Source organism: Danio rerio, chromosome 15 (genome assembly GCF_052040795.2).
Source record: "Danio rerio strain M-AB ecotype USA chromosome 15, GRCz13ab, whole genome shotgun sequence".
Lineage (NCBI taxonomy): Eukaryota > Metazoa > Chordata > Actinopteri > Cypriniformes > Danionidae > Danio > Danio rerio.
The window spans coordinates 42,195,001-42,211,378 of NC_141035.1; the positions used below are offsets into that span (position 1 = coordinate 42,195,001).

Consider the following 16,378-nt stretch of genomic DNA (forward strand, 5'->3'; position numbering starts at 1 on the left):
TCTTTACCGCAAATTATAGATAAGTGCTGGCAGGATCAGAGCAGTTTGTCAAACAGTGTGAGACAAGTGAAGGTGTGTGTGTTTACCGTGGACGGTGAGGGTGGCGCTGGCCTCCGTCTTGCCCATCATGTTCTCCGCCTGACAGGTGTAAGTACCGGCGTCTCCTGAAGTCAGCCTCTTCAGTTTGAGAGTGTGGTCCTCCCAGATCTCATACCTGACACAAACAAACACACGCAATTAAAGACTTATCAGGAGGATCTTCATTTATCTTTGGGTGCTTCTCATTTGTATTAAAGGGCACCTATTATGCAAAAATCACTTTTGTAAGGTGATTAAACAGTGTGTGAATATAACTAGCTACTAAGAGTTATAATTTATTCACTTTATTTTGTATAATCACACTTGATAAAAGCCTGCAGAAACACTTTGATTGACATTTTCCTGATCGTCTTACCTTCCCTTGGGCAGTTCTCCGTCCTCTTTCCTCCATCGGATGGTGGGCACGGGGTCTCCTTGAGCTTCACATCTGAACTCAACGCTCTGATCCACAAGGACGGACTGGCTGCTCGGCTTTCGCAAGAAACTGGGCCTCTCTGCACACAAACACACACTTTATTATGTAAAACAATCTTTCCAGTGAATCTCCCCTTCTCTAATCTGACTGGCTGCTGATGAACTTACCGTGAACTACACGCGTCCATCTATTTTTACTGACTCTCGTCTTTCTTCATAACAGCTACAGAAGTGGATTTCCTCTATCAAACATTTCGCCTTTTGTTTTAGCTTTAGCTTGAACTCTCTGACTTGTTGTTTTAGCCTAACCGCTAATGCAGCTAACGCTAAAGCAAGCTTCCTCTTTGATTTATTTATTAAGATTATGTAACGTTGATGTTAGGATATGGCTAATCTGTGAATATTAAGACTACATGAACCTGATGATATGAGAAAACAGCACTGCGGGCCATTTACAGGCACATTGTCATGAGTATTGACTGTTTAAAATGTCACTATTGATTTTCAGTTAGTGTTTATTACATTTTGGATTTTTATCACTTTGCACATAACATGGGCTTGTCAACTTAATCAATGCTGTTTTTGTTTAGGAAGCATATAAATAATAGTGTTAACCATTAATAGCAATTGAAGGTCGGGCTGATTTAATAACCAATAGCAGAAAAAAGAGTATTTAAAGTTGTGTGATTTAGAAGTGAGGCTATGTGTTTGAACAACAAATCGCAGAATAAATGAGTACTGACAATTTACAATTATTAGCATGTCATTTCAAACCGAATTGCTTAAAACTAGCATAAAAAGTTATTTAACCACTCAAACTCTGCTGACCCGGTACCGGGTCCGTAACATCATCGACTTTCGCTCTCAGATTTAAAGGGCTAGCGTTGCACCAGACCGCCGTAAGTGGTGTCGTTTGCAAGTGTAGAATCTATATTTTATGCACATATGCACCACTTTGGTTTTTATTCTACTGTATAAATGTTATTTACACTTAAATACACAGTATTTTGGAGACCCGAGCTAGGTATTTTACATTGGTTCATTTTCATATTTTTCATATGACACAAGTTAGAGCTCAAATGAAAGCTCTTGCCGGTGCTCATACAGTTCTAGCATTCTTTTTACTGAATTATATTCATATGCCAAACAGTTGTTGAATGAATTGTGGTGTTTCCATGGCGCAGAAATGTAAACAATACATTTATGATCAATAAGCAGCCCCAGATAGCACAGACAGCTGTCATCTCTTACCTTATGCTTTGCCCTTCAGGGCCATTCTCCTCTGTTTTTGAGGTGATGTGCATAAGTAATCCTTTTATATGTCTGATGTGGTCCAAACACAGTGAATTATGTTTGATCAAACAAAAGAATAGTGAAATATGTAAACAAGGATCGGTCTCTGTGGCTTGTACAGCACCTCTCATCAGCTGGAATGCAATAACTTTTGCATAGATTATGGTAGAGACCTTTTTCTTTTTTCCTATGATTACAGACATGTGCAGGAACCACCAAAATTAATTACAGCAACCTAGACCACACAGAACCTAAAAGGTACACTTTCAAATTTGAGTTTATAAAAAAAAAAATACAAAACTGTTTATTATAACACAGACAACATATACAGTTATTTTAAACACTTTCAATAGTGTTTTATGAAAATTCAAAGGGTTTTCTTTAAAATGATACCAAATTTTTGCATTTACACCTCTGCATGTGGATTTGGGAAGCTTTTTAATTTGGGTAGGCAAAATCCAGGCAGAAATCCCCAAATAGCAGCAGAGTTTAAGTGGTTAAAGTGGCCAACTGATGGACACTTCAGGCCCCCATGACTCTTTGCACAGGGAGTTGATTGAGTTTTTCTTACTATATGGAGGAGGAAATCTGTTGTACTCACTATTGGAGAAAGCATAATAGCTAACATGGATTGCACAAGGCACCTCAGCCCACACTACCAGTCAAAAGTCTTGTCGTCGATCCCAGTTGTAGGAGCAACAAATAATAACTTGACTTCTAGTTCATTACTTGGAAAAGTGGCAGAAGGTAGATTTCTCAGATGAATCGTCTGAACTGCATCCCAATCATCACAAATACTGCAGTAGGCCTACTGGAACCCGTATAGACCCAATATTCTCATAGAAATCAGTCAAGTTTGGTGAAGGAAAAATCATGGTTTGGGGTTACATTCAGTATGGGGGAGTGCGAGAGACCTGCAGAGTGGATGGCAACATCAACAGCCTGAGGTATAAGAACATTTCTGCTGCCCATTACATTACAAACCAAAGGAGAGGGCAAATTCTTCAGCAGGATAGCACTCCTTCTCATACTTCAGCCTCCACATCAAAGTTCCCAAAAGCAAAGAAGATCAAGGTGCTCCAGGATTGGGCAGCCCAGTCACCAGACATGAACATTATTGAGCATGTCTGGGGTAAGATGAAGGAGCAGGCATTGAAAATGAATCCAAAGAATCTTGATGAACTCTGGTAGTTCTGGCAGTCCTAATTATTTTCTTTGTTCTCTATTTCCACCTTGGGATACTCATCCTGAGGCCTCTAGAGATTGTGCAGCACCACTGATGTCATCCAAGTCCTGTGAAGAGATGGTGCCAACCATAGAGGACTTCTAGAGGTCTCTATAACCCTGGACCAAGCTGTATATTGAGCTGATGCTGTGATGGTCATGGAGGGATGAAGAGCATGAGACAAATTTCTGAAAGACCCAGTGACAGACAAGTCTCCACAATGATCCTGTGGGCCAGCTTGTACACCAGCCGGTGACCTACTCACACCTGCAGTTCTCCACAACGGACGTCCAGCGTTCTCCATCCCCTGGCACCTAGACTGCAGCTCTGCACATGAAGCAATGGTCCTTCTCAACTGAACCTGGTCTCTCTCAAGGTTTTTTTTTCATTCACTTTTGTCAATTGGTGAAGTTTTGTTCCTCGCCGCTGTCACCACTGGCTTGCTTGGTTTGGGTCTTGCGGAGCTGCGCATTGATGGATTTGCTCTTCAGTGTTTGGACTTTCAGCAGTGAAAATTAAACCACACTGAACTGAACTTCAACTCAGAAAACTGAACTGACAGTTTTCAATTTACTATAACTTCTATGTTAAGCTGCTTTGACACAATCTACACTGTAAAATCTTTCCATTTCCTATACTTGATCTAAACTTAGAAAGACTTGATTTAAAATATCTTGCATCTTTCTCGCTTTAACATGTAAACATGCAAGAGGACACTGAATAATGATGGTGATAAGAATGGCTGCACTGCAGGGATTACGAAGGGAAGGTCAAAGGTGCCAGCTCTGATGTTGGGTAGTGTAAACCGATATGTTAAGGTGTTGGATGACAGATCAGTGTATATTTTTGGTTTGCATGTGCGAACGAATGAGTGTGTGAAGCGCAAGCTGGTATTTGTTTCATGGCAAACTGAGGATAAGGTTTATGGGTCCGTGTCAGCTAAACAGGGTCAATGACATGCTGGAGTCTTCCTACAGCTAAGCACACAAACTCTAAACATCTGGACTCTCTCCTGCTCTGCCCATAAACAAACACTTCATGCGACGTGTATGTGTGAGTGTGTTTTAAGTGAATCCATCTGCATGCATTTCCACAACTGAATGCACCAGGGGTTTGTGTGGGAACCTGATTACATTTACACATGTGGGTCTTGAAGAAGGCTGATCATGTGGTGGAGCATATGAGAGTCTTGTTGTCGGATGCACTGGAACGCATAAATGAAAACAGAAATGCACTGAAAACCTACCGAGAACAGTCAACTCCGCGATCTCGCTCTCTCGTTCCCCCATCATGTTGGTTCCCACGCACACGTACTTCCCCGCGTCCGTTTTTCTGGTGTTGGTGATCATGAGCTTTCCTCCTCGTATCTGTCGGAAACAAAACATGAGAAGTCGTAAATGTGAGAGTTAAAGGTCAAAACCTTCATCTTTGGACTCGGAAATACTTCTAAACTGTAAAGATTTCTTCAAACTATACAATTAAGTAAATCAATCAATATATGTATCGCATTAAAGAGTTATGCTTTAAAGTCGGTGTAAACTGGAAATTGCAAAGGCTTTTATTTCAGGATGTTGAGGTACTTCTAACTGAAACAGACTATTAAGTAGGGGGCGGGGCTTTGTTTTTGTGCATCATTTACTCATAGCAAACTAAAAGCTGATTTAGGCTCAATCCCAATTCTATTGTTGTACCCCTACCTTCCCCTTGGCCCTTGAAAAGGAGTGTGAAGGGGAAGGGCTTCAAAATTTACCCCTAAGAAATGAGACAGAACTTCAACACCTGCACACGTTATCATATGCCATCACGACTGCTGTAGTTATTACAGTTGCGTTATTTTTTGGTGTTTATCATTAGGAAATCACTGAAGGCAACAATATCATGCTATTATAAGGATATAATGTGGCAATAAGATTGTAACTATACTGTGCATTTACACAGTGGCCATATTCACATTTGTAAACGCACAAAAACAACATTAACATTATAGCAGACACTGTAAAAAAGACATTCCCAGCCACTAGACTTTTCTAAAAGGGTATTCAAGTGTCATCAAGTGTCAGATGTGAAAGTATGTTGCGAGATTGCTAAACAGGAGTTATCATTAGGGATTATAGATAGCAAAATTTAGCGGTTTTTATATTAGCATCTTTAAAAAAAGCATGACGAACGAACTTGAACGCGGTTATGAATGTATAAAAACATGTGCTTGTTTGTAACGGTAATAATGACAAAAAATAATAATTTGTGCATTTCCTTACTTCCTTGTGCAGCCATTTTGCCATTGTGGCTGGTGTATTGTGGGAAATTTTCTAACCCCTTGGTTTTGAGTGTGGTTGTGAAAAATCTCATTTTCAAGGGCTATCTAGCGCTTTCCCTCAGCCCTACGTCTTCAAGCAAAAGTGAATTGGGACATCCCTACCTCTTCATGTGAACGCTCAAAATGAGGGGTGGGGGGAACGGGAAGGGCTAAGGGGTAGATTTGGGATAAACTACAAGGTTTTTATACTTGATGTGTTCACAGTTAAAATTGTCTTTTAAACGTCAGGGGGCGAGCAAAAGTGACCGACCATAAAATCAGACGAATAAACAGAGTTGGAAGATTTTTACGTTTTTTTATAATAATTTTTTAAATCAAATAATATATTTATATAATATATATTTATCAAATAATTATAAAGATTTTTTAAATCAAACTTTGTTGCATCACTTGCTTTTGTTCTGATCTTGGACAGTTCTACCAATAAAGTTTATTAAAAAATGACAACAGAACATGGGCTCCTCTACAAATATATATATTTTTTATTATGGCAAGAATAAAAGAAAAAAAAATACAAGTACCAAATAATTCACAATATATTATCTTATGGTTATATATAATTTTTTGCTTATTTTGAAACGGTTTAATAATAATAATAATAATAATAATAATAATAATAATAATAATAATAATAATACCTTACATTTATATAGCGCTTTTCTGGGCACTCAAAGCGCTTTACACAATGGGGGGGGGGATTTCCTCATCCACCACCAGTGTGCAGCATCCACCTGGATGACGCGACGGCAGCCATTTTGCACTAGACCGCACACCACACACCAGCTGATTGGTGGAGAGGAGACAGTGATGAAGCCAATTGAAGCTTAGGAGGCCATGATGGACAGAGGCCAGTGGGAAGATTTGGCCAGGATGCCGGGGTTAAACCCCTACTCTTTTCGAAGGACATCCTGGGATTTTTTACGACCACAGAGAGTCGGGACCTCGGTTTAAAGCCTCATCCAAAAGACGGCGCTCACTGAGCAGTATAGCGTCCCCGTCACTATACTGGGGCATTAGGACCCACACAGACCGCAGGTTGGGCGCCCCCTGCTGGCCTCATTAACACCACTTCCGGCAGCAATCTAGCTTTTCCATATGGTCTCCCATCCGGGTACTAACCGGGCGCAGCCCTGCTTAGCTTCAGTGGGCGACCATGTGAGAGTTGCAGAGAGCTACCTGCCGGTTTATAAATTGATTTTCGACCATGAATAAGTAGCATGAAGTAAATACCATCTAAAGGTTTTTCACATGGCCAATAACTAATGCCAGACATAATCTGTGGACATTCTTTGCTAATTCTGTACTGAATATTGTAAAAAAAAATGCGGATTTATGCGGAAAGATTTTAGGTGAATCGCAACTAAAAACTTAATATGTTAAATAAAAAAAATATACATTTTTAACTTTTATTTAATGTTTACAATGCAAAACATCCATTTATTTGGTAAACAAAGCAAGTCTCTTATATAATATATCTTCCATATATCTACTGAAAGACAGAAATTATAACTTTACAAACTACGTTGTAAGTAAATTGTATGAAAATGTTCATATTAGTCAGTAATATTACTGAAATAATTTAAAAACTGAAATAACTATAAAGTACACACATTAACACACAACTAAATAAATAGACTCAATGATGGGCTGAAAATCTGCGGAAATCTGTGGATTTCTGTGCGCATAGACTCTGTGTGGGGCTATCAATAACATATTACCCACGGCCTGAACGGATCATAAAGGTACCCGTTTCAGATAAAATCTCTTCAAAGTGTTTTATATTCAACTCAAATCGAATGTGGCTGCGCGTAAACTGTTCGCTCAAATCTCAAAAAATTGTGAGCTCTGCCAGCCGAAATCATGTTGCGCAAACACCACGATGACATCACATTCACTACACGCACTCAAGCAAACATGTCAAGTATAAATCAGCCTTAACCATATAAGTGGCGTGGTTAAGAATATTAAAGCTGAAGTTGTCTAACTAAATAAATAGTTTATTTAATGATTAACTTGGACGGATTAATTGAAAAAAAAATAACAAAGTGCAGTAGCAAAAATAATGTTTTTTTTTTTATATATATTTCACACAGACTTTAAGTTTAAATAAATATTCATGAAAGAGTCAGAAACTAAATAAATCATGCTTTACAACAATATTACACCATACAACTTTACAATTAAAAAGCTTCTTCAGTACCAAATCAGCTTATTAGAAGCATTTCTAGAAGCTTCTGCTGTTATTTAAATCCCCTTTGCCATCACATGAATAAATTACATCGTAAAATATATTAAAACAGCATGTCAGTGAGTATAAATATGCACAGTGGTAATTCAGGTGAGCTCGTATTTTCCCAAGGATCAAATTACAGGCCAGAGGGGCATTTTTTTCTTCTCAGGCAATTGTAAAGGGCAGCTGTAGGTCCTCATTCACCTGAGAGAATCAAAATCACACACTCTCAGACACACGCAAGCACGCACGCACACACACACACACACACACACACACACACATACGTACATACATACATACACACACAGAGACACACACACACAATGGACCACACGGCGAGAGTCAGTGAGGGGGAGCCGAATGTGGCAGCTCTCCTGCCGCCCCCTACCAGCCTGCACTTCCACAGGTCAACATGTGGGTTCACTTTATGGCAGATCGTGTCATGTCTCATTGATTATCATTCAGTGCGGTCAGTGTTGAGTCCAGCGGCTGGATCTGACTGTGTTTAACATGTGGAATGTGTAAACAGGGTCTGTGATAAAGACCAGAGGCACTCGCTGCATGTCTCGCAATTTACAAATTAGATAAAGCTATTACACTTATGAGGTCATATGCGCAAATGCCACACATTATCTTTAGGTCTGGACTGTAAAATATAACATTTCAGCTTAAACTTCCACCCATTTTTAACCCAAGTTAATGAATGAACACAGAAAAACATGGATGGACGGACTTATGGACAAGCAGAATGATGGATTGATGGATGGATCAGTAAACAGAATGATAAGAATAAACTATGAATGGATTGGTGGATGGATGGATGGATGGATGGATGGATGGGTGGGTAGACAGAATGATAGACTGAACTATAGATGGATGGATGGATGGATGGATGGATGGGTGGGTAGACAGAATGATAGACTGAACTATAGATGGATGGATGGATGGATGGATGGATGGATGGATGAACAGATGGATGGATGGATGGATGGATGAACAGATGGATGGACAAACGGATGGGCGGATGGAGAGAAAGAAAGACTGAATAATGGACGGACGGATAGATGGTTGGATGGGTGGGTAGACAGAATGATAGACTGAACTATAGATGGATAGAAGGATGAATGGGTGGATGGATGGATGGGTGGGTAGACAGCATGATAGATTAAACGATGGATGGATGGATGGATGGATGGATGGATGGATGGATGGATGGATGGAAGGACAGATGGATGGACAAACGGATGGGGGAATGGAGAGAAAGAAAGACTGAATAATGGATGAAGGGATGGATGGTTGGATGGATTAGTAAACAGCATGATAGATTAAACGATGGATGGATGGATGGATGGATGGAAGGATGAATATATGGATGGATGGATGGATGCATGGATGAATGTATAAATGGATAGATGGATGGATGGATGGATGGGTAGAGAGAATGATAGACTGAACTATGGATGAATGGATGGGTGGATGGTTGGACGGATGGGTAGACAGTATGATAAATTAAACGATGGATGGATGGATAGATGGATGGATGGATGGATGGATAGATGGATGAATGGATAGATCAATCGTTAGATGGATGAGAAGACATCATGATAGATTGAACTATGGATGGATGGATGGTTGGATGGGTAGAGAGAATGATAGACTGAACTATGGTTGGATGGGTGGATGGATGGTTGAATGAATAGATGGGTAGACAGTATGAAAGATTAAAGGATGGATGATTGATTGAATGGTTGGATGGATGGATGGATGGATGGGAAGACAGAATAATAGATTGAACTATGGATGGATGGATATATGGATAGACGAATCAATGGATGGACAGATAATAAAATGATAAATATGAATATGGATGGATGAATCGGTAGAACTATGAAAATATGGATATATAGAACTATGAACAGAATAAAACATGGATGGATGGACGAACGGACGGACGGACGGACAGATGGATGGATGGAACAAACTAATGACCAAATGGAATTATAGACAGAACAATAAAAAGATCTATGATGTACAATTGAATGATTTGATGAATGGATGAATGGATGGATAGACGCAGTTACCGATGGATGGAAAGAACAGTTTGATAATTGAAACACTCAAACATGAAAAACAAATGGATGAATGGATGGAAAGAAACTAAACTTCAATACAGTATCGATGAACATTAAAATGCACATATTCCATTTGTTTGTTCACAAACTCTCCAAGGTGTAAAATAAGAGTTTTATCTGATTGTTTTTACAGTCATTTACACTTAAAGGACAGCAAACATCTAAACGAAACATTCAGCCCGTCTCGCGGGACGTCTTCCAAACCGGACACGTCCGAGAACATTCTGAAGCATTCTTGAGTCTGTCGCCTCTCCTAAATATTAATGGTGGAAAAGAGGCTTTAAACAAAGGAGAGGTCGGAGGGGAAGGAAAGAGGGTGAGTTTATTTAAGCACCCCACGGTGTTGGAGAGGGTTTGAAGTGTCATTATGTTACTGTTTGTTTGAGCGAGAGCTTAACGGCTGAAACGCCACAAGACTCACAAAGCAGACAAGGTCAGGTCAGATGTAGGAGTGAGTGTGTGTGCGTGTGTGTGTGTATTGGGGGAATTATTAAGTTTAAGGGATAGTTTAGTCAAAACTGAAAAGTCTGTCATCATTTACACTCTCTTTCACTTGTAACAAACCTGTTTGAGTTTCTGTTTTCTGTTGAACACAACATTTGTTTCTTTTGTGCTTAATAGCAGAATAATGAGAGAAAGATTTTTCGAGATATTTTTATAACTTTTCTTGAAAGTCAAGTTTACATACATTATTAGGCCTCTGAAAAAGCTCAGATGATGGTGTCAAGGTTTTGGAAGTTTCTGATTGGCTAATTGACAGAGTTAATAGGAGGTCACTGCTTGCTTGTGGGACAACATGGGAAAATCAACAAGCCAGATTAAACAAAAAAAGCCAGATTACAATTTGCAAAATTACACTAGAAAAATGTATGATTTCTGGAGACATGTCCTGTGGTCTGACGGAACTAAGATTGAACTGTTTGGTCATAATGACCAGTGTTATGTTGGAGGACAAAGGGGAAAGCTTACAAGCCTTGAAACACCATCCCAACCATGAAGTATGGGGGCGGCAGCATCATGTTGTGGGGTTGTTTTGTTGCAGGAGGCACTGGTCCACTTCACAGCATAGATGGCATCATGAAGAAAGAAAATTATATAGAAATACTGAAGCAACATCTCAAGACATCAGCCAAATAAAAAATAAAATTAAAACTTGGCCACAAATGGGCCTTCCAAACTGAATATGACCCTAAGCATACTGCCAAATTAGTTCAAATGTGCTTTAAGGACAACCGAGTGAATGTTTTACAGTGGCCATCACAAAGCCCTGATCTCAATCCTATAGAAAATTTGTGGGCAGAGCTGAAAAAGCTTGTGCGAGCAAGACAGCCAACAAATCTGACTCAGTTACACCAATTCTGTCAGGAGGAATGGGTCAAAATTCCTTCAAACTATTGTGAGAAGCTTGTAAAAGAATACCCAAAACATTTGACCAAAGTTATACAGTTAAAAAGCAAAGCTAAAACAAAAATACCAAGGAAATGTATGAAAACTTTTGACTGTCTAGAAATAAATGAAAAATTAAAAAAAAAAAAAAAAAAAAGAAAGACAATTAGCAAATATTTGGCATTTAGCAAACGTAAATCATTTAGGTAATCCTAACAGAACTAAATTAGTAAACCTTAAGCATGATTTACCATTGAACATATTTTAAAAATTATGTTCCTTTTTTAGAGTGTATGTAAACTTCTGGTTTCAACTATATATATATATATATATATATATATATATATATATATATATATATATATATATATATAATTCTTCAATGCTACATCAATGCAACACTTTGTAAAATAAATTTCAAGTCTGGAACAACAGAGATTGACAGACTTAAAACAATAACAACAAAAACATACGTTTCTGATTTTTGGGTTGATCGATAGGATTTAGTGCATCTCTAATTGCTTGTGGTTTGCTATTGGTGGATCTCAAGCAATTGACAGGTTGATCCTGTCATAAGAGAAGCGAATAGTTGATATAGGAAAATTGTTTTGACAGTTCTGCCAGATTCAGGCCTCAAATGCATCAATAGTATTTCAGACGTATGCACTCAATAGACCTAGTGACGTTATTGTGAGAGGCAGGGTTAGGTGTACACATTAAAAACACTGCATGCAGCTTGCATGTGCACCCAGTCTGCAGCCAGACCCTTCTCAAATGCACATACACATGGTGCATTCACATACTATTGGTCCTAAATAGCATTTAAAAAAAAATGTATGTTCAAAACTATAATATGTTGAAAAGAGTATGCCAAAGGTTGCTGGACGGTCTACTATTTCCAGTAAAAGTTAAAGTGTAGAACCCCATACTCTAACCACTAATATTGCGCAAGACTAATATTGCGTAGATTTGCTCTTGACGGGTGAACAGGTAAATCCCCATCGCCATCCTCACCTGTGTGTCACACACCTTATTCTTATAACCTGCGCAGTTTTAGCGCTGCCACATCTAAATGCAGCTACAACCTCTCACGTGACAGCAGGGAAAGGCACAGCCAATCACAATGCTCATATGCCTTTGGCGGCTTTACGATTTGAGGGATGAACGTGATTCAACCCTTTCTGCATGTCTAGGTTAATGTTGACAGCGCGATTTTTTGGTGGATATTGGTGGGGATGCGTCCCCTCCATCCACGCTAAATCTGTGCCCCTGGTTGTACGTGAATTTGATTAGAACTACAAACTAATGTAGTAAAGGGTAAAAAGTGTAAATAAACTACAAACATGGTGGATCCCTGAGACCTATCAAGAAGAGAGGCTTCGGAAAAGTTATTTGAATGACTATTAATTCATATCAAGACAACTGTAAAATATTTAAATATTTAAAAAAAGTTTTCCATCTTATATTTTATTCGCAACAACAACCTGAACTTATATAAAGATATGTATTGACATTACATTCTGAATGCATAATTATCCAAACACCTTTTGCTTCTCCAATAAGGTAGGAAATTAAATATGGATGATGTGTCGAGGTGATTGACAGGGGACGTAACTAAGCAACATAACCATCTGTTAATGTAGAAGTAGTATGTCCCAAAGTTTGCATACACTTCTGTTACACACTCAAAGCTATATACTGTTCCTTCACAAAAAAGTACATACTTTTAGTACTGTATGTAGTATAAATATGCGAATTGGAACGCAGCAATAGACACATACTTGGAGTTCCATCACTGCAGGACTGCTTCACAGTAAGTAAAGCATCCCTGCTCGGGTAACAGCAGGAAGACGAGCTGCTGAGGATGAGCACTGGGAGACTGCTTTATTCACTCTCTTTTGTCTTGTGTGGTTTGGCAGAAGTGTTCACTCGAGGCCTGTGGTGTGGAGTCATTCAGCAGGCCAGATAATCACACACAAACTCTGAACGGAAAAAAAAAAAGCCGCTCAACAATACGGCGCGTCAGCTTCAGTGTGTCGTGCTGCTCCAGTTAATTTCCGAGCAGACTGCAGCAATTACTGCTGAAAAGCAATTAATGGCCAAATCGGAGCGCTTTAATTTCGAGATAACAGAAGAACGCTAAACAAATGAATAATGTTGATGCTCATTACTGTGTGCGGCGCTGAAGGCGAGACAATGTGGCAGTGGAAATCAGTTCAATGCTGTGTTTGCAACTAAACACTCACAGCATTGTCAGTGCCATAATGGCCATTATTAAATGTTTTTGTTTTAACGCCATAAAAATGTCCATTTAAAATAGAATATGTAAAAAATATATATGTATTTAGCCATGTTGTTATTTGTTGTATCATCTTTAATTTAATAAGTCCCTAAAACCCCCAGGTCTGTAGTCAGGGGGAGGTTTGGGTGGTTCGAAAGACCCACCCCCTACTAATAAAATGTCCAGAATTTGTCCCATAAATAAGTTTGACTGCTATGCCATCATAAATTATGAAAACAACCCAAAGCTTCCAAAAGTCATCTTTCACTAACTTTAATTCTGAATCTTAGACCTCATTTTTGAAAGAAAAAAAAAACTATAAAAAGGTTTAAAGCACCAAAAGTAGCCCATATTAAAGTTAATTATAATACTAATTAGGTTATTTTTGTTATCCATAACTTTTCAAATTTTTTTTTGTTTACAAAAGAGATTAGAACAATTGTGAAGCTCTACATTATTGATATTAACATGTTTATTTTGTTTTATTATTCAGATGGCCAAATTCTGACTGTGGAATGTTGAATGTGCTGTCCAGTTTGTTATTTGTCAAATAAATGACAATAAGCATCAGTTTTATGTAGTTTTTATTTAAAACTTTAACAGTTTTTTTTTCTAATGATATATGATGTTATATTATATAAAAAGTATTTTTTCTTATTTTTTTATTCCAAATATTTAGCAAATGTAATTGGTACATCAAAAAGTGTGGTTATGTTGATCATCTGACAAGCTAGTCCAGCTAAAAATAGTGCTTAAAATGTTACTAAAATGCAGTGTTTAAACTTCAGAACTAAATAGAAAATAAGGTGAATAACTGCAAAAAGGTCCACTTCTTTCATCAGGCTGGCTACGAGCCTACCCACAAAATTGTTTTGGTGCATATAGCTGAAGACAAATATTTTTTAAATATTTCCCAAATGCTGTATAAAAACGAGAAAACGCACTGTTTGTTTACTTGATTTATGGAGCACATTTAAAAACATCAGATGTTGACAAAAGTGCTTTACAAAACGACCAGCATACAAAATCTATACTTGTGTGTAGTATAGATAATATTTAGTAAAGTAATAATAGAAACTAATTTTTTTTGTACTTTCATGATAAAATTTCAACAAAAAAATTAATTAAATAGATAAAGAAATACATTAATGTTATTTTTAAACTGTATTAATAAAATAATATTAATAATAATAAAAACATAGACTATACACACACACACTCACACACACACACACACAGAGAGAGAGATACATACATACATACAGTTCAGTTGAAGTTGATTTTTTCAATATATTTTCCAAATAATGTTTAACAGAGCAAGAAAAATTTCCCAGTATGTCTGATAGTATTTTTTTCTTCTAGAGAAAGTATTATTTGCTTTATTTCGGGTAAAGTAAAAGTAGTTTTTAATTTTTAAAACATCATTTTAAGGTCAAAATTATTAGCCTCTTTAAGCTATAATTTTTTTTCGATAGTCTACAGAACAAACCATCCTTATACATCAACTTGCATTTAAATGTCACTTAATACAAATGTCACCCAAATATATATATATATATATATATATATATATATATATATATATATATATATATATATATATATGGATAATATACATGAACACACACACACACACACACTACTGACACCAAAATATTTCAGAAAACGATAAATACAAAATTGTATATCTATTTTTTATTTATAAATACAGGCAATACAATAAAATATGTGACTCTTTGTGTGTTTAACATTCTTATAATCTAATAGAAGACTAAACTGCAGACCAGTGATAAGCTACACACACAAAACACCAACACTAACAACAACACACTTAATCTTGTTTGATTCATATTTATGTTAATCTGCACAATCGCATTCCCAAAACGTCATAGTTACAAGTTGCCCAAACTCTGGATTGCGGAACACATTCCTTCATTGACTTTTTAGCCAGCACTTAGCACTAAATTTGCATTCTCAAAATCCCCTCTATGGTTTGATTAAAAATAACATCCCCCCCAAATCACCTTTAGCTTCACTCTACACAAATAAGCCACATGGAAAGCGACCGGCGGTGTGCACATCAAAGTCACTCTTTTAACGACAAAAGAGGCCTGATTGATTCCGTTACTTAATTTCCCACACATTTAATTAGAAAAACCTAATTGGTGGCCTTGGTTTAAAGACTGTGTTAAATCAGTAGTGTGTGAGAGAGTTTTGTGAACGCTGGCGAAGGCAAACTTTCATTCCCACATGCCCTTCCAATCAGATGAATGGGCTCCATTAATTTTCCCTGACAGAGTCTCGGCCGCGCCGCAGTTTAAACACTCATCAGCAGAAGCCCTAATCGGCCTTCATTTGCCTGAAAAATGCAGCAGAGGCAATTGTTATCCACACGCATTAAATAAGGGAACTTCTTTTCCCTGTCTTTTTATTAACGAATCAGCAGGATGTCGTTTGCAACGCTAAAATGAAAATTAGCCAAGGACCCGACTTAATTTGCAAACACAAGGTTGAAATGTGAATCTCATGTTTTTATTAAAGCGCTTAAAAAACGGGTGTTATTTGAGTTGGAGATTTGCTGTTTCACAAGTTCTGAAAGTCTGAACTTAAAACGTCCCTGCTATCAGGATTTGTTATTGAAAACTAGCGCCAATATGGTGGTACTTTGACTGAATAAGAATGCATACAGCAGGAAGAGTGAAAATTGCGTGGGACTAAGGATCGAACCCTGTGGCACCCCAAATGTGACTGGCAAAAGGAATAACGAAAAGCCAATGGGTTTCAACGGAAAAAATGTCAACAGAATTTAATTAAATAAAAAAAATAGATATTATTATTATTTTTAAATATAAAAACAAAAAATGTTGTTCTATTGGCTTCATCGAACGTGGACATTCAGCATGCAGTGGGGGTGTTTAATGCCAAGTGTGATGTGGCTGGAATGAGAATCAGCACCTCCAAGTCCGAGTCCATAGTGCTCCACCAGAAAAAGGTGGTG

General features: G+C 37.7%; 1 protein-coding gene across 17 annotated transcripts in view; it reads right to left on the reverse strand.

Annotated features, from left to right (window-relative positions):
- The window catches only part of robo1 (roundabout, axon guidance receptor, homolog 1 (Drosophila)), a 553,775-nt gene that overhangs the window by 91,156 nt on the left and 446,241 nt on the right, over window positions 1-16,378 (reverse strand). For all 17 annotated transcript variants that reach the window (XM_087282423.1, XM_087282421.1, XM_087282414.1 and 14 more), the window contains 3 exon segments: window positions 4,278-4,398; window positions 455-593; window positions 87-214 (listed from right to left, as the gene is read on the reverse strand). In XM_087282423.1, the coding sequence (XP_087138549.1) occupies window positions 87-214; window positions 455-593; window positions 4,278-4,398 (388 nt within the window).